The sequence below is a fragment of the Orussus abietinus genome, unplaced genomic scaffold (genome assembly GCF_000612105.2).
Source record: "Orussus abietinus isolate OABI.00-Male unplaced genomic scaffold, Oabi_2.0 scaffold448, whole genome shotgun sequence".
Classification (NCBI taxonomy): domain Eukaryota; kingdom Metazoa; phylum Arthropoda; class Insecta; order Hymenoptera; family Orussidae; genus Orussus; species Orussus abietinus.
Window position 1 is genome coordinate 36,737 of NW_019394603.1, and position 21,310 is coordinate 58,046.

Consider the following 21,310-nt stretch of genomic DNA (forward strand, 5'->3'; position numbering starts at 1 on the left):
ATGATAAATTAGAATTACACTGAAACGTTTTAATTAAATTATTTCTTCCTTCGAGTTATAGGGATAAACTAACCGATTGTATTTTATCAAGCAAATTGGAAGCATCGATTTCGGTACCAAGAGCAAATATTTCCATTACTTTTGCAATAATAAATAACCATATTTAGTATTATAGTTTCGTTATAGTATAGTAGTCATAGTTTCCATATTTTCGACATGCGCCAGCGCATTCTAAGTACGCTTATGAGGAGCTCCATTGACATGTGTCAAATGTTTATGAATTTGTGACATCTCTCGAGTGACGAGTTAGGAGTTACCGCAGAACAAATTCGGAAGTATCGTTCAATATTCCAGTAATTTTTTTCACGTAATTTCGGATTACCATTGTCGGCGCTAAAAGTACTCTCAAACCCTTGGCTAAGAAAAGTTCTTGAAACGTTTTCTAATTTCGATGTCAAATTGTCGATATTCTGTATAACCCATTTTGAGTCAGTTCCGATGGTAAGTCCCATCAGTTTTATCCTTGAAATGTGTATTTTGAAGTCGTATTCGTTTTACAACGAATTTTGAACGAACAAAATCTTCGAAGGAAAAACTACAACTACACTTTCTAATGAAAGAAATTTTTCATGAATTCTATGCTAATGTTAGAAAATCGTGAGGAACTGATCTACCTTTTTTTACTGGATATACTTTAAAAGACTAATCTACAAACCTTTTTGAAACACCTTACATCAGTTAAATGTAGAAATTAAATTCATATAAATGTCGCTCCGAGGATTCTGACTGGCATTTATATGAATTTAATTTTTACGTTTAATCTATTATCTGAAACCTTTTTAGAAATTAAATTCATATAAATGTCGCTCCGAGGATTCTGACTGGCATTTATATGAATTTAATTTTTACGTTTGATCTATTATCTGAAACCTTTTTGAGACACCTTACATCAGCTTAATATAGAAATTAAATTAATATAAATGCCGGTCCGAGGATTCCGACTGGTATTTATATGAATTTAATTTTTACATTTAATCTATTATCTGAAATCTTTTTGAGACACCTTACATGAGCTTAATATACAAAATTAAATGAATATAAATGCCGGTCCAAGGATTCTGATAACAGAGCCCACCACGAGGGAATTCAAGGCCATTCAGCCGCAATCCTTTAACCTATTTCTTGTTTCCGGCGTTAAAGCTAGACCTTAAAGTCAATTCTAAGGATAATGCGTCCTTCGAGCGAGTCCACGAGGGTGTAAATCTTGACTTTGAGGGGTGCCTGGTACCGAGAACCTCTTTATGCAAGGCTCAACGTAATCGCGAACTTATCCCTGAACTTATCTCTGATAAGCAGTACCGTACAACTTTACAAATCCATGTAATCCTACATAAACCTATATAAACCAATGTTCCGAAGACAAGAGTCCTTATTGAGCCACTTGAAGGTCGCTTGGCCGCGATCCTGATCCATTTTTTTCGATTTTCGTGATAAAGTCAGACCTTAAGGTGATATGAAAGTGGCGTCAAAGAATTCTCGTTCATGAAGCTTTTCTCCAAACTGGGTGTACTGAATCGATTCAAACTTTACACTTACTATATNAAAATAAAATTTCTGTGCAACACGGGCCTTTTTATTTTCTAAAATTCCGTGCCTCAAAGGGTTAAACGATAATCATTATGGATTAATTCACATGAATCTATGAAAAGCAAATGTATGAATACATACTATGTTATGTAAACGTCTATGAACCCTTGTAAAAGCATGTTCCGAAAGCAAGAGACCACCGAGCGTTTTCAGGGTTGCTCGACCTCAATTCTATGACCCATTTCTATAGGTTTCGGTGTTAACGTCCAATCATAAAATCAATTCTAAGGATAACGCGTCCTTCGAACAGCTCATAAGGGTGTAAATCTTTATTTAGGGGTACACCGATGGCTCTAACACCAAGTATTCCTTTTTCTACGAGATCATCCATTCTGCTCCATTTCTCGGTTCTAACATTAAGGTGATATGAAAATGGCGTCAAAGAGATCTCTCCTTCATGAAACTTTCGACCATTCTGCCCCATTTTTCGGTTCTAACATTAAAGTGATGTGAAAGTGGCGACAAAGAGGTCTCTCGTTCATTAAACTTTCGACCGAATTGAGTGTACTCAATCGTTCCACACTTTACAGTGTGAACATGGAAACTATAAAGAAAGTCCTGACACCCCTGATTTTTCAATTTCTTTTAAATTTACTTATAGGCATTTTCAAATTTTTTTTATAAAAAATGAAATTTCATGGGTTTCGGGACCTTTCTCATAGCCTTCATAGTCACGTCGTAAAGTTTTAAAGGATTCGGTGCACCCAGTTCTGAGAAAAGTTTTATGAACGATTGACCCCGCGGTTGTCACTTTCATGTCCCTTTAAACTCCACCTTACGGTGAATTCTAAGCATAATGCGACTCTTGAGCAAGTCCACGAGGGTGTAAATCTTGAGTTTGGGGGGCGTTGGGGCGCCTGGCACCGAGCACCCCTTTTTGCTCGACGCGATCCCGTTTTAGAGGGAAACTACCGGGAACTTATCTGCAGGAATCTCCGATAAGCGGTTGTGTGAACCTATGTAATCCTATGTAACCCTATGTAATCCTATGTAATCCTATGTAATCCTATGTAATCCTATCTAACCCTATGTAACCCATTTAATCCCATCTAATCCTACATAAATCCATGTAAACCCATGAGCCTGTGTAGGGGCCTTCGACCTTCCTATCGTTCGGTTCGCTTCCACCGCGTCTGCGTCGCGACGCCGCACGACGCCGACTCGACCAGAAGCTGACACGAGTTCCCTTCGGTTTCGCTCTTCAGGGCTCAGTTCGACGCCTCGCGATCGCAGCCGCGATTCGGCGCGTTTCTCTCGGTACCTTTTTTCCTCTGAAATTGGAAGAAACTTTTAAACGATCGGCACCGTCCTAATACGACATCGTAGCTTTCTCAGCAAAGAGATCTAAAGCGACCAGAAGCTGACACGAGAGCTTTTCGGTTTCGCTCTTCAGGGCTTAGCGCGTTCTTCTCGGTACCTTTCTTCCTCTGGAAGTGGAAGAAACTTTTAACCGATCGGCACCGTCCTAATACGACATCGTAGATTTCTCAGCAAAGGGATCTAAAGCGACCGGAAGATGACACGAGAGCTTCTCGGTTTCGCTCTTCAGGGCTCAGTCCGACGCCTCGCGATTTGGCGCGTTTCTCTCGGTACCTTTCTTCCTCTGGAAGTAGAAGAAACTTTTAACTGATCGGCAACGTCCTAATACGACATCGTAGCTTTCTCAGCTAATAGATCTAAAGCGACCGGAAGCTGACATGAGTGGTTTTCGGTTTCGCTCTTCACGGCTCAAGCCGGCGCCTCGCGATTCTACGCGTTTCTCTCGGTACATTTCTTCTTCTGGAAGTGGAAGAAACTTTTAAACAATCGGCACCGTCCTAATACGACACCGTAGCTTTCTCAGCAAAGAGATCTAAAGGGACCGGAAGCTGACACGAGTGCTTTTCGGTTTCGCTCTTCAGGGCTCAGCGCGTTCTTCTCTGTACCTTTCTTCCTCTGGAAGTTGAAGAAACTTTTAACCGATCGGCACCGTCCTAATACGACATCGTATATTTCTTAGCAAAGAGATCTAAATCGACCTCGCACTCTTCGGGGATGATTCCTCGGATAGGATTTCCCTTTTTCCGAACCACCGTCATCATCTCTGGAAAGGCTTCTGGAACCCGAATCTAAATGGGTTGGAATGTTTGAAAATGAAATCCTAGACAATGTCGAGCTTATGAATCTTATTAATTCGGAGCTGGTCGAGGGTTTATGTTGAATTCGAATCTTCGAAATGCTCGGCGATCGATGAAACCTCACCGCCGATTCAACAGGTCGCTGGTAGGTATAGAAGCGAGCTGTAAATATGTCAGATTGAGATTTTTATGAGATTCTTCGCCTAGTTTCACGCCAAGAACATTTTAGAAGTGACAGAGGGTATATGCGCGAAGGGAGGCGCAAGGAGACTAATGGGAAACAAATGATTACGCCTTGGAATTAAGGGGATGTGAAAGTGGCATCCGAAAGCTCAATTGTTCATAAAACTTTTCCACGAACTGGGGGTCTCAAACCGTTTCATACTTTAAAACGTAAATATGGAGACCCCAAGATAGGTCCTGAAACTCGTGAAATTTCATTTATTATAAACTATTTTTAAAATGCCTATAAACAAATTTGAAAAGAATTGAAATTTCATGAGTTTCAGGGCCTTCCTTATAGTCTCCCTATTCACGTTGTAAAGTTTCAAACCATTCGGTAAACCGAGTTGGGAGAAAAGTTTTATAAACAAAACCTCTTTGACGCCACTTTCACATCACCTTAAGGTGATACGAAAATGTGATATATATATAACAAAAAAAGAAAGTGTGATATATATACATATATATATAACCAAAAATATATATAAAATTTTTCTCCAAACAGGGTGCACCGAATTATCTGAAACTCCAACTCGTGATTATGGAGGCCCTAGGTAATAACACGCTGCTCGTGAAATTTCTTTTTTCGGAAAATAATTTTCTATTTATCTCGGACAAGAACTAAAAAAAGAGATTTTTATTCGAAAAATGATATTTCACGGGCAGTGCGTTCTTCCTTAGAGCCTCCATAATCACGTGTTAAAGTTTCGAGTGAACTCGTGTTTCTGAAGTAGATTACTGACTCCTTGAAGTGATTTCAAATATAAGGGTGTACAAGAATCGCTCCTAATTGCAGGTGTGCAGAAAGTTTATGAGTAACTTTATGGCGATACATTGTGGCATGTAATTACAAGCTCTGTGCGCTTGTAATTACATGCCACAACCGAGGTTTCTCGGAATCGTTCTTCAGGTCTGCGGATCGATGCGAAATAGTTTGCAGTTTCTGAAATGGAGCTCCGCAAATGGCCAGGCTTGAGGAAGTTAAAGCGTCAGAGAATAAGGAAACCTCCGTTCAACTCATTACAAAGCTATCTAAAGAAGACCTTAACGTGCACTTCCGTCGAAATTGCGCCTTAAGCCGTTCCGAATAAGTACCGGATGTGGCATACCCTCACTCCGGAGGCGCGGAATTTCTTCGCGGAAAGTGTCACAATAGAATATTTCACAGAGACACTTACGAGATAAAAATAGAAAAATTACCAATGATTGTTCTTGAAAAATTAAAAATTATAAAGCTATCTAAAGAAGACCTGGACGTGCCCTTCCTTCGAAATTGCATCTTAAGCTGTTCTGTAAATTGTGAAAATTGTAAAAAGAAATACTGTAAATTACCGAGAATTATTAAATGTTGTTGATAATTCTTTCGCGAAATGCCCTTACGCGTCCCGTAATGGTTGTTTTGGGCTCCATTATTTTTATTATTTTTATTTTACTTTTGATGTCAATAATTAAATGAAAGAATTATGTATCAACACTAACGAAAATTGTCTCGATCCTAACATACCCAAATGCATACAAGTAGTAATTAACCGTAAAAGAAAAGAGAGAAAAATAAGCGATTCACTTTCCAAAATGGGACTCTTTCTAAACATGAGAACATACGCGTACCTACTATATCATATTACAAGAAGCTTTATTTAAAAAATTGTGCATAGATCCTTATACGATAAAAATATAAAAAATTAACACAGATTAAAATATATTCCACGTAATACAATATCATTTTGGATCAACTTAAGTTATAGAAGAAAAAATGTACCTAGCCACTAGCTTGTTTAAGTTTTAACGCGATTAGCCAAATATTGCGGAAATATCTCGGAAAAAATTAATTTACGGTACTTTTCGTATTAGGTTCTGTAAAGAAATTAAAATGGAGCGGGTGATGATTCGAAAAATTAATTAATGTTGCATCGTTTCATTTAATATAAGTTATTCCTTCACCTGTTCCAGGTTTTCAAGTCGGTCTCATCCTTCTTGTGGGAGCAAGGAATTATGAGGCATAATCCGTGAAAAAGAGGCGGTTCAAAGATTGGAACCACATGAGCGATAAAGATGATGACGAGGATCTTGAAATCAGCAAGCAGAATAAATTGGAAGAATCGGCAAAAAATGAAACCACCAAGGAAGAGACCATCGACCCTTCTGGGATGTCCCTGGGAGGTTTTAATTCAGGATCCTTCAGTCCGTCTGGGAAGTCCGATGGTTAGTGGCTTTATATTCACTTGACATTCACTTTATATATGAAGATAACTTTCACGAATATAAACAAAATCTCTACTAACATCGTCAAGAAATGCACCTCAAACGATTTTACAAAACATACGCCTCCATAGTAACATAGAATAATTTCTAAATATTTCTTTGTAATCTTTGCTAAATATCTCAAGCGACAGATTTTTTAAGATTTCTTGTAGATTTCATTCGAAGATATATGCAAATATTTGATGAAAATCTCAATGACATATTTAGTTTCAATAATTTATAAACATAGAGAAATTATATTTCTTAACTTATTAACATAATAAAAATATATTTTTTACTTCACGACTATTGTCAGATACTTCATTTGGTATCAAAAAACACGAGAGATTTTTGTAATATTTTCGTTCCGCTTTTTCATTATGGGAGCAAAACGTGTGATATTTTGATTTTAAATATTTTTAAAACGTTTATAATGTATTCGGCAGATAATATTTAAAAAATACTTATATTAAAATGAAACGAAATGTCCTGTACATCTGGTAGATAAATATTATGAAAACACATGGAGGTAATATTATACAAATATTATAGAGATAATATTCTAAAGTAAACGTTTGGCAAATATTTCAAATGTCTGCTAAATATTAACAAAATGTACGATATTCGTTAAATATATAGAAAATATAGGATAAATATTTTGTTCTACTAGGGCTGATATCACAAGAATAAATGTGGATTTTAATACAAAATACGGATCCCACAATATGAATATTATGTTGTACGGTCGAACGACCGTCACGATTAAGAAATTGTCTCAAATGAATTTTGATGTTTTTAGAATACAATAGAATTTGTATGTTTATTTTGAAATATACGGTTTTATATCAATTGAATACATATATTTTTTTATTACCGATTTTTAGGAACTTTGAGTACGATACCTGGCCCAGAATCGAACATTACCTTACCACCGACTCTTCAGGAGCGTTTTTTGCGGATCAGACAATTAGTGAAGGATGCCATAAGTGCTCATCATACATTCATGATCTATGGGAGATCCAGGGTGATACGAGAATGCATGCTGCAGAGGGGCTGGTGTGAAAAGTTCTACAGGAAGTTCACAAACGGTGACTACGCGACGTTAATTTCTAACTTTTTCACACATTTTCGAATTTTTCCCACCTCGGAGTACATAGTACAAATAAATGTTACCTACATAAGTACTTCGGGACTCTGCAAGCAATAACTTTTCTCTACAACATTATTCCATTTTTTAAGTCGTTGAGTTGTAACATCGTCTCTGTTAACTGCATACAACTTTCCGTTCCGTAAAGTTCAAACATACACGTTCTACATACATTATTTTAATACACCCCTAGTAGCACAAAATAATTTCTAAATATTTTTTTCTAATCTTTGATAAATATCTGAAGCAACAGATTTTGTAAGATGTCTTATAGATTATACATATAATAAAAATACACTTTTTACTTTACGATTATTATCGGACACCTCTTTTGGTATCGAAAAAGCACGACGAATTATTGCAATATTTTCGTTCCGCTATTACATTATAGTAGCAAGATATGTGACTTCGATTTTACACATTTTCAAAACGTTTATAATGTATTCGGCAGATAAGATTTAAAAAAAAATACATTAAAATAAAACGAAACGTCTTGCAAATATTTCCAATGCCTGCTAAATATTTATAAGATGTACGATATTGGTTAAATATATAGAAAATATAAGGCAAATGTTTTCCGCTACTGGGGACCGTACGTAAGAATTATTATCCTACAATATTTCCAAGAATGACAAGAAACTTAATAGTAAAACTACGACCATAAATTTATATACCATAATAGTTATGCGTACACTCAATTAATTTGATAAAATTGGGCTTTTTTTAGCCGATCAGTACATAAATGCGGATTCGAGTCCCGTAGCTCTTCTCACTGGCATTGGAGACCTGAAGGACCAACAAAGTGAGCGTCAATTGATCTCAAAACTGTTGACAAATCACACCGTTGACTTCCTCTGGAACACCGGCTCGGAGTGGCCAGGATGGCCTTCCCAGGACAACAAAACCACCCTTTTCAATCGGTTTTCCAGGGCTGGTTTTACCTCCAAGGTAAGTTAGTAGAATCTAAAGTATATAGAAACGTTGCAAAAGTAGGTTGAGTCTGTATGAAACATCAATCGTCCAGGTCGGCTTGTGCTCAAACGTCAGACAAATGCACTGGTATTACGAGCCGGGGGTGGCGAACACTTTATTTCCGAGGTGCTATAATATATGCCAGGGTGACCAAATGCACGCCTTCATCGAGGACTTCCGGTAGGCTTTCTAATTCACATTTATAAATAATAACTTTCTCCTAAGCAATAATTTGGACAACAGAGCAAAAAATTATTATCAATAAAGGAAAGAAACAATTCATTTCTTCTGGGAACAATATCAGAACCCGGTACGGGAAACCCATCTAATGATACCTAATATCCCATTTTGAGAATAGGTTCACGTAACTTCACATAACTTTCCCCTAAACATTAATTTCGACAATGGAAAAACGAATTATTATCAATAAAATAAAAGAAACAATTCATTTCTTCTGGGAACAATATCAGAATCCGGTACGAGAAACCCATCTAATGATACCTAATATCCCATTTTGAGAATAGGTTCACGTAACTTCACATAACTTTCCCCTAAACATTAATTTCGACAATGGAAAAACGAATTATTATCAATAAAATAAAAGAAACAATTCATTTCTTCTGGGAACAATATCAGAATCCGGTACGAGAAACCCATCTAATGATACCTAATATCCCTTTTTGAGAATATAGGTTCACGGCGTGTCTGAGTCTTCTTAAGTGGCTAGTTGACAAAATCGAGAACGAGGGAGAAAACGCCACGAGGTCGCCAACAGGAACGATTCCTCTGAAGGCTTTGGACTTCGCGATACGAAGGTGCACAGATTACATTGGAGCTCAGTCTCACGAAGACATCGATCAGGAAGTCGAAAGAGTCTGGTCTCATCAGTGGGACCAATTTGTTTCTTGGTATTACAAAATTGTCAACGGACAGGCCCACTTCGTCAGGAATAGTGTACCCTTCCACGTGAGTCCTTAAGATGATATGAAAGGCGCTGAGAAATTTAATCGACGTCGATAAAATAAAATTCATCTATACCCTTTTTGGTGGTAATGTCATCCCGAATACTTAAGCGGTAATATAAGCTGGCACGTCCCTTTACCGACATTTATATTTATGTTGAAGTCTTTTACAGTCCACGTTGAGAATTATGCGAACTGAAGCGTTACATGTGTCATTTCGGAAAAGTCATCATAAAGAGATCGATGTAAAACCGTCGAAATCCCGTGAATTCATTATTTTAACGACTGTTTAGCACCAGCGTCGCCATCTGTGACGTTTAGCTGCAACTAAATTTTTGCTTAAAATAACACGTGTTGGCCCCGAGACAAGGCAACATTCTCTTGCAATCGTTGGGGAAAGTATTTTCCATGTTTTCCCATCTGACTCTGTAATATTCCATTTCTACGGTATTCTAAATTGTTCGAGCTAGGTCCTGAAACTGAAATGTCATGAGTTTCAGGATCTACTTAAGGCCTCCACATTTACGTGGTAAAATTTGAAACAAATCGGTACCCCCAATTCGGGGAATACTTTCCCTACCAATTTTTCTTCTCAGATATACATATATAGGCTGACTCTTTCATATCACCTTAAATCTACAAAATAAAAGTATATAAATAATTCCAATACGCCCCTAGAAGCACAAAATAGTACAGAGAAAAAATAACGAACATATTGAACAATATAACAATATGCGGGAAAAAAATTAGATGATTTTAGGCGGAAGTTTAGCGTTTGTTTTTTCTGTACTTTTTCATTGCATTTAATTTTTTATGGGTGCACGGATAGAAGTACTTTCTGGCTTCTCGACACATCTTGAAGAAGGTGCGGAAGTACTGGCCACAGCTAGACATGGACGGGATCATGAACATGTGGATCCTGAAACCTGGGAACAAAAGTCGTGGCCGCGGTATAGTCCTGATGAACAAACTAGAAGATGTCATTGCAAGAGTGAATCCTGCCAATAAGATGGACACTCGCTACGTCGTGCAGAAATACATCGGTAATCATCAATCAGATATAAAAAATAATTCATTATTACAATGAAGAAACCTATCATTACAAGTAAATAAGCAATGATATAAGAGAATTCAATCTTTGCAATTTAGAATTTACAATTTACAATTCGACATTTGCAATTACAATTTACAATTCAATATTTGCAATTTATCGGTAATCATCAATCAGATATAAAAAAGGAATCATTATTACAATGAAAAATCCTATTATTACAAGTAAATAAACAATGATCTAGAAGAATTCAATCTTTGCAATTTACAATTTACAGCTTGACATTTGCAATTACGATTTACAATTCAATCTTTGCAATTTATAATTTCCAGCTCGACATTTGCAATTACAATTTACAATTCAATATTTGCAATTTACGATTTGCAGTTCGACATTTGCAATTACAATTTACAATTCAATATTTGCAATTTACGATTTGCAGTTCGACATTTGCAATTACAATTTACAATTCAATATTTGCAATTTACGATTTGCAGTTCGACATTTGCAATTACGATGTACAATTCAATCTTTGCAATTTACAATCTAGTATTCAATATTTACAATTTGCAATTTAAAATTTTCAATGCAATATCCACTATTCATCGGCACTACAAGTTTACAAGATTAGTTTTCCGCTACTCTTGTATGAATCTACCCTAATCCAGGAAATGATATTAAATATTGTCAATTGCAAATCCTTAATAGCAACTTCAATATAAATTTATTATTCAACAGAACGACCACTGCTAATTTATCACACGAAATTCGACATTAGACAATGGTTCATCGTGACCTGCGCTCAGCCGCTCACTCTATGGCTGTACAGGTGAGACAATTGTTAATTGACTACTTGTTTTCCCGTAAAATAACTCTGCGATAAATTCGGCATACCTGCCCACCAAACATTGTTGTGTAGAAATAATATAACCGTTACATAACGTTTCTAACATGTAACATAACATACATATAACACACAAGTAAGATTTGCATTACTGTTTCCTCCACAGCTATATAACCCTGTTATAAAACGAATAATGTAACATATACATAACATATCGGTAACATGTTATATGTTACGTTAATATTATATAACTGCACTGCTTACAAGTTTGTAACAATGTTACCGAACGGTAATAATTCGACATTATATAATATCAATATATCTTTTGAATAACATTCGTTATATATCATGTTATTCCCCTGTTATGTAATTGTAACGTAGGGTGTTGGGTGGGCAACCTATGCAGTAAATGCAGTAAATCGAGTAACTTGGAGTGAAATTAATATATCTTTTGAATAACATTCGTTATATACCATGTTATTCCCCTGTTATATAATTGTAACATAGGGTATTGGGTCGGCAATCTATGCGGTATATGCAGTAAATGCAGTAAATCGAGTAACTTGGAGGGAAATTAATGTATCTTTTGAATAACATTCGTTATATACCATGTTATTCCCCTGTTATATAATTGTAACATAGGGTATTGGGTCGGCAATCTATGCGGTATATGCAGTAAATGCAGTAAATCGAGTAACTTGGAGGGAAATTAATGTATCTTTTGAATAACATTCGTTATATACCATGTTATTCCCCTGTTATATAATTGTAACACAGGGTGTTTGATGGGTAACCTATGCGGTATATGCAGTAAATGCAGTAAATCGAGTAACTTGGAGTAAAATTAATCTATCTTTTGAATAACATTCGTTATCTACCATGTTATTCCCCTGTTATATAATTGTAACACAGGGTGTTTGGTGGGCAACCTCTGCGGTATATGCAGTAAATGCAGTAAATCGAGGAACTTAGAGTGAAATTAGCTCAGTTAAAAGCGGGGACAAGTCGCGGTCCTCCGTACCTTTGCACCGGTAATTAGTAATAACGGGTAATGTAAAAGGGGCCAAGGCGATGCGTCTTGCGTGAGTAAATAAATGCCCCCTCGAAATCGGGCCGAATAACTTTCCGAAGGGAAGGTTACGCGTCATGTCCTGACGTCGACGTTATTCCGCTTCCAGGGAAAGCTACCTGCGCTTCTGCTCGCAAAAGTTCTGTTTGACCGACTTCCACGAATCGATACACCTGTGCAATCACGCGATCCAGTGCAAGTACAAGAATAGCAATGACAGGGATCCGGCACTTCCTGTGGACAACATGTGGGATGCGACGACTTTTAAGAGCTTCCTGGAGTAAGAATCACCAATGAGACATTGTCAAATAACTAAGGAAAGGGGAGTGAGATTCTTCCCTAGGAAATATTTCCCCACATTTGCGTAAAACCAATGGACATTATTTTCATCTAATCGATATTATAATCAATTTCTTGTGGGCAACGTGTGGAATGAAACAGCGTTCAAGCGGTGCCTGTAATAAGGATCCGCAATGAGAAGAGATACAAGAATATAATATTTTTTAACCAATCCATCTAGAAAAGCTTTCTCATAACGAGAAATAAAAAATATAATTTTCTCAATTAAAAAAAAATAAGAGATGAGCCACCCTTAAATATGATTACGTTTATGCCAAAAATGGTCCAATTCAAGTCTAAAAATCTGAAAAAAAATATATGGTGTGTATGAACACGAAGGAAATACGACGTGTCTGGATTTTCCCGAAAAAAAAATATTGGCCGGGGCAACTACCCTCGAACGCTCACCCCTTGATTTTTTTTTTATTTTTTCATTTCTCGTTATGAGAAAGCTTTTCTAGGTGGATGGGTTAAAAACATATTACGTTCTTGTGGATGAAACCGCCAAATCGCTCTTTGACCTGCCTTACTTTGGATGGTAGTTTCACCCCCTTAAAGTGTTTAATGGCAGATAAAAAAAAAAGAAGGTGTCGCTTAATTTTTAGTCTACTATAACATATTATAAAAGAAATCGAATCGGAGAGATCGACCTGGGATACCTTCCTTGATAATCTCGACACAACTTGATCCATTCATAGACAGGCTAATGAAATAATATTGCCTACAATTCTAATAAAATATTTCTTCCCGCCTATCTTCTTTTTCAAGATCTCAAGGTCACGGAGATGCCTGGGACGAATTGATCTATCCAGGGATGAGACAAAGTCTGGTGGGCTCGTTGCTGGCAAGCCAGGAGGCTATGGACAGGCGAAAAAACAGTTTTGAGCTTTATGGAGCCGATTTCATGGTGATGGAGGACTTCTCCGTGTGGTTGATCGAGATCAACAGTCATCCCGACATGAGCTACTCCTCCAGCGTTACGACGAGACTATGTCGCCAAGTCATGGAGGACACCATCAAAGGTGGGCACACTTTCCAGATATTCTAAAAAACCATTCAAGATACGTATTTCAGGATTTTCCAATTCTCTCACAAAATTGTCACAAAATGAAAGAAATAAAAGACGAAATATAGTATACAATTCCAGTGGTGAATGAAATTCCCGGTACCCACTGAACACCAAACCTAACAGTTACGTAACTTAACACTAACAAATAACATAACGTTTGTTACAATGTAATAACCTAACAATTATGTAACATGGAGCTAACAGGTTACATAACATTTGTTACGATCATATCTATATAAATGTAGCATAACTTTGTTACTCTCATCTTAGATTATGGTACTGTCCTGATATTACTGTGTGCACGCAGCACATATTTGTAACAATACAGAACTACATTGGTGCTAACTGTCATTTATTTTATTAGATCATCGTCATCGTCATTATCATAAGATTAATATATGTCATATTTTGTTTACTACTCGTATGAAAAAATCTGATTTTAATTCGTTCGCGCATGTACATTATCAGTAATTGTTTGCTAGTCGAATGAAATCATAATAGTCTTTAAGTAAAATCAGATAGTATATCATTACATAATTTAATTGAAAGTCTGATANTATTATAATAGGAATTTTAAAAAAGAATCTACATTACTTCATCGCATTTTTCAACTTTTTGTTTTATGGAGTTAATCAATGTGTGCACTGAGCGGCTCATATAACAGTGTTCACTGGGTACATACTTCGTGCGTTTCAATTTTCTTCAACGTAGTCATAAATTAACCCTTTGCACTCCCAAGGCCTTGGAGTTGACTGCCTGCGTATTGACAAATTGCTTGGAGTGAAAAGGGTTGAAAAAAAAACAAAGAAAACAGGAAAAATAACATTTAACAATTCCAGTGGTGGTCGATTATCGGGAGGACAAGAACGCGGACACGGGGCAGTTCGAGCTGGCTTATCGGCAGAAGATGCCGAGTTGTCAGCCTTATTTAGGAGCGGCATTGTCTCTTCAAGGGACGCGAATAAGCGTTGCCGAAAAGCGAAATCACCTGGGTGGCCCCGGACTCGCCCCTCAGTTGCGCGATTCGAGGCAAAGCCTCGTATCGGGCTCCTCGGCGATGGTGAGCTTCTACCCAGGAGTAAATCCAAATAAAATAAAAGGAGGAATAAAGTTTTTAACACTATTTCTACCAAAGGTGTCAAAAGACACCTTTTAAAATTTTACCTTAAAATTATTTTCAAAGTTTAATAATTCTTTCTCAATTAATGTTTTGAGTTTTCTTATAGTAATTGTTACATTTATTTAGCGGTATCATTTCCCTCCAGCTCATCAAAACCTTTTGGTCGAAATAGGTATACACAAAATCGTGGGAGAAATAGTGTTAAGATTATATGAAAGCCGCCGAGAAATTTAATCCAGGTCGATAAAATAAAATTCATCTAAACCCTTATTGGTGGTAACGTCATTTTGAATACTCAAGTGGGAACATAAGCTGGCGCTTCATGTTACAGACATTTATATTTATGTTGAAGTCTTTTACAGTCTACGTTGAGAATTATACGAACTGAAGCGTTCCATATGTCATTTCGATAAAGTAACGATAAAGAGAGCGACATAAAACTGTTGAAATCCCGTGAATTCATTATTCTAACGACTGTTTAGGACCAGCGTCACCATCTGTGACGTTTAGCTGCAACTAAATTTTTCTTCTAAAAACACGTGGTAGCAACGGGACAAGCCAGCATTCTCTTGCAATCGTTGGTGAATGTACTTTCCATATTTTCCACATTTTCCCGTATGACTCTGTAACATTCCATTTTTACGGTATTATAAATCGTTCGAGCTAGGTTCTGAAACTCTTCAATTTCGATTCTAAGCCTCCAAGAAGGGTAAAACAGCGAAAACGTGCACTGACCACGTCATGTTCGTTCTAGTCTATGATAAATAAATTAATATTTTATGAAAATTGAAATTTCATGAGTTTCAGCGCCTACTCTAGGGCTGCTAGATGGCGACGTTGGTCCTAAAAAATCGTTAGAATAATGAGTTTTCGGGATTTTGACAATTTTACATCGATCTCTTCATTCATTACTTTACCGAAATGACATATGGAACGCTTCAGTTCGTATAATTATCAACGTAGACTGTAAAAGAGTTCAACATAAATATAAATGTCGGTAACGTGACGTGCCAGCTTATGTTCCCACTTGGATATTCAAAATGACGTTACCACCAAAAAATGTATAGATGAATTTTAATTTATCGATCCCGATTAAATTTCTCAGCGCCTTTCATATCATTTCAATAGAGATAACCGACTCTTTCGTAGACTGGCCTTCCCAGGAACAAATCCACTCTACACAGCCATATCGGTCCGGTCATCGTGGACCTTATCGAGGAGCTCGAGATCCAGCTGGACCAAGAATTCTACGCCTACTATAAAATGGAATCCGCGAAACTGCGCCGAGCACTGCCGCCTCCTGTAGCTTCTGATAAATGCTCCAGATCTTCGGAAAAGCTCGCGAAGCCGAAAAAGACCACGACCACCTCTTCAGGATCCCCAACGTTGAAGACCGAACCGAAGAACGATTTTCCGACAGAAGGAAATGACCAATCCAAGGCCCCTGAGACCTCGCCTGCCGCAAGAGTAAGGATGATTGATTAAAGCGTTACATGCAGTTGTCATAGGCGAAATTCAAGAGTTTCCTTCCGTAACTAAAATGCATCTTTTAATTGAAAACAGAGCGTGATTTCATAGTACAATTATTGAACTTAATATATAAATTTTTTTTTGGCAAGAGATATTTAAAAATTCGCGAGGTATAGCAATTCTCTGAATAAGTTTTTTTTTTGCGGTGACGATATCAAAAGGTATTCCACCGATCGACTTCACATTGTTTTGGGCTAATTCTACACATGGAAGACTACTGAATGAACGAAGGATTCTTTTTTTTTATGAAAACTTGCCGTTTTATTAAGGAAAAACAAGTGTTGTAAGATGAAAAAAATGATTTTTCAGTGAAACCCCTGCCATTTTGGTAAGAATCGGAATTTTCGAAAAATCCTTCGTTCATTTGGCAGTCCTTCATGTGTAGAATGTACCCTGAGCAATTTGAAGTCCATCGGTGAAATACTTTTTGAGATATCGTGGTCACCGCAAAAAAAAAACCTTTTTCGGAGAATTGCAGTACGTTGCCATTTTTTTATAAATATATCTTGACAAAAAGAAATTATGTATTAAGTTCAATAATTGTACTATGAAATCACCCTCTATTTTCGATTAAAAAATGCATTTTAGTTATGAAAACAAAATTCTTGAATTTCACCTATGATAACTACATATAACCCCTTTAACCGGAAATGCTTTAACAGGAAACGTGTTAAGCTATGCTCTATGTTTGACATGTATACTATGCTCATGTTTGACATGTATGCTACGCGCATGTTTGGCACATGCTATATGTTTAAAAATGTTGCTATATGTCGATTAAAAAATGCATTTTAGTTATGAAAAAAAAATTCTGGAATTTCACGTATGACAACTGCATATAACCCCTTAAACCTAAAATGCTTTAACAGGAAACGTGTTAAGCTATGCTATATGTTTGACATGTATGCTATGCTCATGTTTGACATGTATGTTACGCGCATGTTTGACTTGTATGCTACACGCATGTTTGACACATGCTATATGTTCGACCTCCACACGAAACGGTGTACCTGACGCAAGTTTTTCTTATTCCAAAGGTGTTTTTAAAATTGATCGAACCTAAAATCATAATTCCCAAAGTTGCATTCAGATCCCTCTTGAAGATCTTGGAAGCTCGGTCAATTATTGATAAAAATAACAGTAAAAATAATAGTACACCTCTCTGGGGGTGTTCTAGTCCTGGTCAGGTATAATTGTACAACATGTCTGTTTCAGAAGTCAGTACACATTGTTTAATTAAAAACAATATATATTTCCTATTTTAGCCCCCTCAGAGCAGCTCGAACAAAAGCAAGAATTCCGGATTCGGAACCAGAAGAAGTGCACCTCGCAAAGCCAGTGGAAGAGTTCGAACTTTCGTTGGATCTTCCCGATTGGGCCAAGTTTCTGCACCGGTGCAGCAAAGTCTGATTTCCAAGATTCTAGAACTACAGCAACAATCGACCAGGACGACCGGCATGTCCAGGGCGGAAAAGCTGGCCCACGTTCGTCAAACCGAGGAAAAGGTAAGAAGACTGCGGAAAAAGCGGGTCGTTGTTTAATTTCAACGGAAAAATTCTACACACCCACCAAACCCTTATGTTACAGTTACATAACACTGGGATAACATGATATATAACAAATGTTATTCAAAACCTACGTTAATATTACATAACGTCGCATAACCTTTCGGTAACATCTTTGCAAACTTGTGAGCATTGCAGTTATATAATGTCAACATAGCATATAACATGTCACCGATATTATGTATACGTTACATTACTCCTTTTATAACAATGTTATATAGCTGCGAAGGAAATAATACAAATCTTACTCATATGTTATATGTATGTTACATTACATGCTACAAACGTTATGTTACGGTTATGTTATTGTTACATAACCGCGTTTGGTGGGTAAAAACAAAGGTGAGGCGAAAGTATTAAGCATTGATTAATTTCGCATTGAAGTTTTGTAATGAAAATATCTGGTCATTAAGATGATATGAAAGGCTCTGAGAAATATAATCGAGGGCGATAGAATAAAATTCATCTCTACCCTTCTTGGTGGGAATGTCATCCCGAGTACTTGAATGGTAACATAAGCTGACACGTCCCTTTACCGACATTTATATTTATGTTGAAGTCTTTTACAGTCTACGTTGAGAATTATGCGAACTGAAGCGTTACATGTGTCATTTCGGAAAAGTAATCATAAAGAGATCGATGTAAAACCGTCGAAGTCCCGTGAATTCATTGTTCTAACAACCGTTTAGGACCAACGTCGCCATCTGTGACGTTTAGCTGCAACTAAATCTTTGCTCTAGGAACACGTGTTAGCCCCGGAACAAGCCAGTATTCTCTTGCAATCGTTGGTGAAAGAATTTTCCATATTTTCCCATCTGACTCTGTAATATTCCATTTTTACGGTATTCTAAATTGTTCGAGCTAGGTCTTGAAACTCTTCATTTTCGATTCTAAGCCTCCAAGAAGCGTAAAACAGCGAAAACGTGCCCGGACCACGTCATGTTGGTTCTAGTCCATAAGTAAATAAATCTTTGATGAAAAATGAAATTTCATGAGTTTCGGGATCTACTTTAGGGCCTTCATGTTCACGTGGTAAAATTTCGAACTAATCGGTATTCCCAATTCGGAGAATACTTTTCCCAAGGATTTTTATCACTGAGATATATATGGGCTGACTCTTTCATATCACCTTAATATTCGTAATAATTTCTTTCCAAGTCTGCGATAATTTACATACGTATGTAAAATGAAATTATAAGAATTGATATGGCCATGTCTTTCGCGCCACCTTTTCGGGAGTTCTAAGTAAACGTTATAATTGACAAAGAGTAACCTGAAAGAGAGATCAGATAAAAATCAGTTTGATAAGATTAGAAGAAAGAGAAGTGCAGTGGAAGAAAGGCGGAATATCGAGAAGCAAAAATAGAAAGGAAATACGGCGAAGAAAGGCCGAGTGGGTGCTGAAGAGAAGCTCTCTCTACGTCTTCGAGTTCTCGTCAACTGGGTGTTACTTGAAAATCAGTGAATGAAATCGGACGGTAGCATTTCCCAAACCAAACGGTAAATCTACAATATTTAATGGGATGAAATATAATTACAATCATCGACAAAATTCGTAATTACCTAATATCGCGAATGCGCGTTACTCCCTGATAAGCCCAGCGTAGCTCTCATATCTGTCCCGTATTTGTTTTATAACTTCAATTTCCTGGATACAAAACAATATTATATAACAAAATATTGACAGCACAAGGCTGATAGAATTAATTAACATTTTTGCCCATAAGCTTCCCGATGTCAGTGTAACAGAACAGAATCTATATTCCTCACTAGAGAATCACATGTTACGTATTGCACAGATACAAGATCGATACAATTACACACACAAAATAATATTATATATCAAACTGTTTACAGCACAAGGCTGATAGAATTAATTAACATTTTTGCCCATAAGCTTTCCGATGTCATAGTGTAATAGAACAAAATCTATATTCCTCCCTGGAGAATCACATGTTATGTATCTCTGAAAATCCGATAAAAATTGAACAAGAATATTGAAATTACCAGGAATTAATATAAACATCCAATCCTACGTCTTTATATATTAATATATGTTAAAATCTGGCACGAAATTGCACCTAATGATAGCTCAAAAGAAAATATACGTTTACTTCTATACCCACCAAACCCTATATTTCAATTACATAACACTGAGATAACATGATATATAACGAATGTTGTTCAAAAGATACATTAGTATCAAATAACGTCAAATTATTACCGTTCCATAACATTGTTACAAACTTCTAAGCATTGCAGTTACATAATATTAACATAACATATACCATGTTACTGACATGTTATGTATGTTACATTACATGTTACAAAAGTTATGTAATGGTTATATTATTGTTACGTAACCGTGTTTGGTGGGTAGATCACGAATATAATTTGTTCAATTTGGGCATTATGCTTTATCGGACTGCGAAAATGTTACGATAAAAAGGTAATGTCGAGGGTGTTAGGATATAAGTGGAGGAAGACGTTTGTAAGACTCTTTTTACGTCTTCAGATTCTAATCGGCACTGCCCTGAGGGAAGCCGTGGACAGATACAAGAGGAGCGGCACCGTGTCCGTCCGCTTGCCGAGTCTGCGGACGATCTGCCTGGACAGGAAGATGAGGTGTCCCTCCAAGAAAAGGAACGAGAAGGTGAGGAACGTCGTCTCGGTCAACATCGCCGAAATTCGCGCCGAAGGACTGAGCCTGATAGGATGAGTTTCCTTCCCGAAACCAGGACCTAGGAGAACCCCGTCTTCCATGGCCTTTCCTCGAAATACTAACCGATACTGTTCCCTGTAAAAAGAGGCCACTCCTTAAAACACCAAAAATGTCCCCTGTAAAATATATCAAATTTCGAATGAAATATCCTGTACAGGATCCCCAGAAAGAAAGGAGTTCGCCATACACTCAGTTTATTGCGTTTTCTTCTAATCTGTATAGAACTAAAATAGAGGGGAATACGCTCCCAAACGTTAACAATTATTGAGAAAAATACCAAACCAAAAGTATCAAATTTCGAATGAGATATCCTGTACAGGATCCCCACAAAGAAAGGAGTTCGTCATATACTCAGTGTATTGCGTTTTCTTTTAATCTGTATAAAAGGAAAATAGAGGGAAATAAGCTTCCAAACATTAACAATTATTGAGAAAAATACCAAACCAAAAGTATCAAATTTTGGATGAGATATCCTGTACAGGATCCCTACAAAAAAAGGAGTTCGTAATACAGTCAATGTATTACGTTTTATTTTAATTTGTATAAAAGTAAAATAGAGGGAAGTAAGCTCCCAAACGTTAACAATTATTGAGGAAAATACCAAACCAAAAGTATCAAATTTCGAATAAGATATCCTATACCGGATTCCCACAAAAAAAGGAGTTCGTCATACACTCAGTATATTGCGTTTTC

The 21,310-nt window shown here is 36.8% G+C and overlaps 1 protein-coding gene across 1 annotated transcript; it reads left to right on the plus strand.

The window, feature by feature from the left end:
- The first annotated feature begins 398 nt into the window (after nucleotides 1–398).
- On the plus strand, nucleotides 399–21,179 carry LOC105702524 (tubulin glycylase 3A). Its single transcript, XM_023432863.1, has 14 exons — nucleotides 399–501; nucleotides 5,937–6,188; nucleotides 7,112–7,315; nucleotides 8,102–8,322; nucleotides 8,399–8,526; nucleotides 9,039–9,312; nucleotides 10,138–10,351; nucleotides 11,098–11,188; nucleotides 12,382–12,552; nucleotides 13,380–13,633; nucleotides 14,520–14,740; nucleotides 15,950–16,267; nucleotides 17,596–17,835; nucleotides 20,411–21,179. The coding sequence occupies exons 2-14, from the start codon at nucleotides 6,026–6,028 to the stop codon at nucleotides 20,612–20,614; spliced, it is 2,703 nt and encodes a 900-aa protein (XP_023288631.1). The 5' UTR covers nucleotides 399–501; nucleotides 5,937–6,025; the 3' UTR covers nucleotides 20,615–21,179.
- The last annotated feature ends 131 nt before the right edge of the window (nucleotides 21,180–21,310 follow it).

Coding starts and splice junctions, on each gene's coding strand:
- LOC105702524 (XM_023432863.1), top strand. CDS start 6,026: ATGAGCGATAAAGATGATGACGAGGATCTTGAAATCAGCAAGCAGAAT. Junction 10,352..11,097: donor CGTCGTGCAGAAATACATCG/GTAATCATCAAT, acceptor ATTATTCAACAG/AACGACCACTGCTAATTTAT. Junction 17,836..20,410: donor TTCGTCAAACCGAGGAAAAG/GTAAGAAGACTG, acceptor TTACGTCTTCAG/ATTCTAATCGGCACTGCCCT.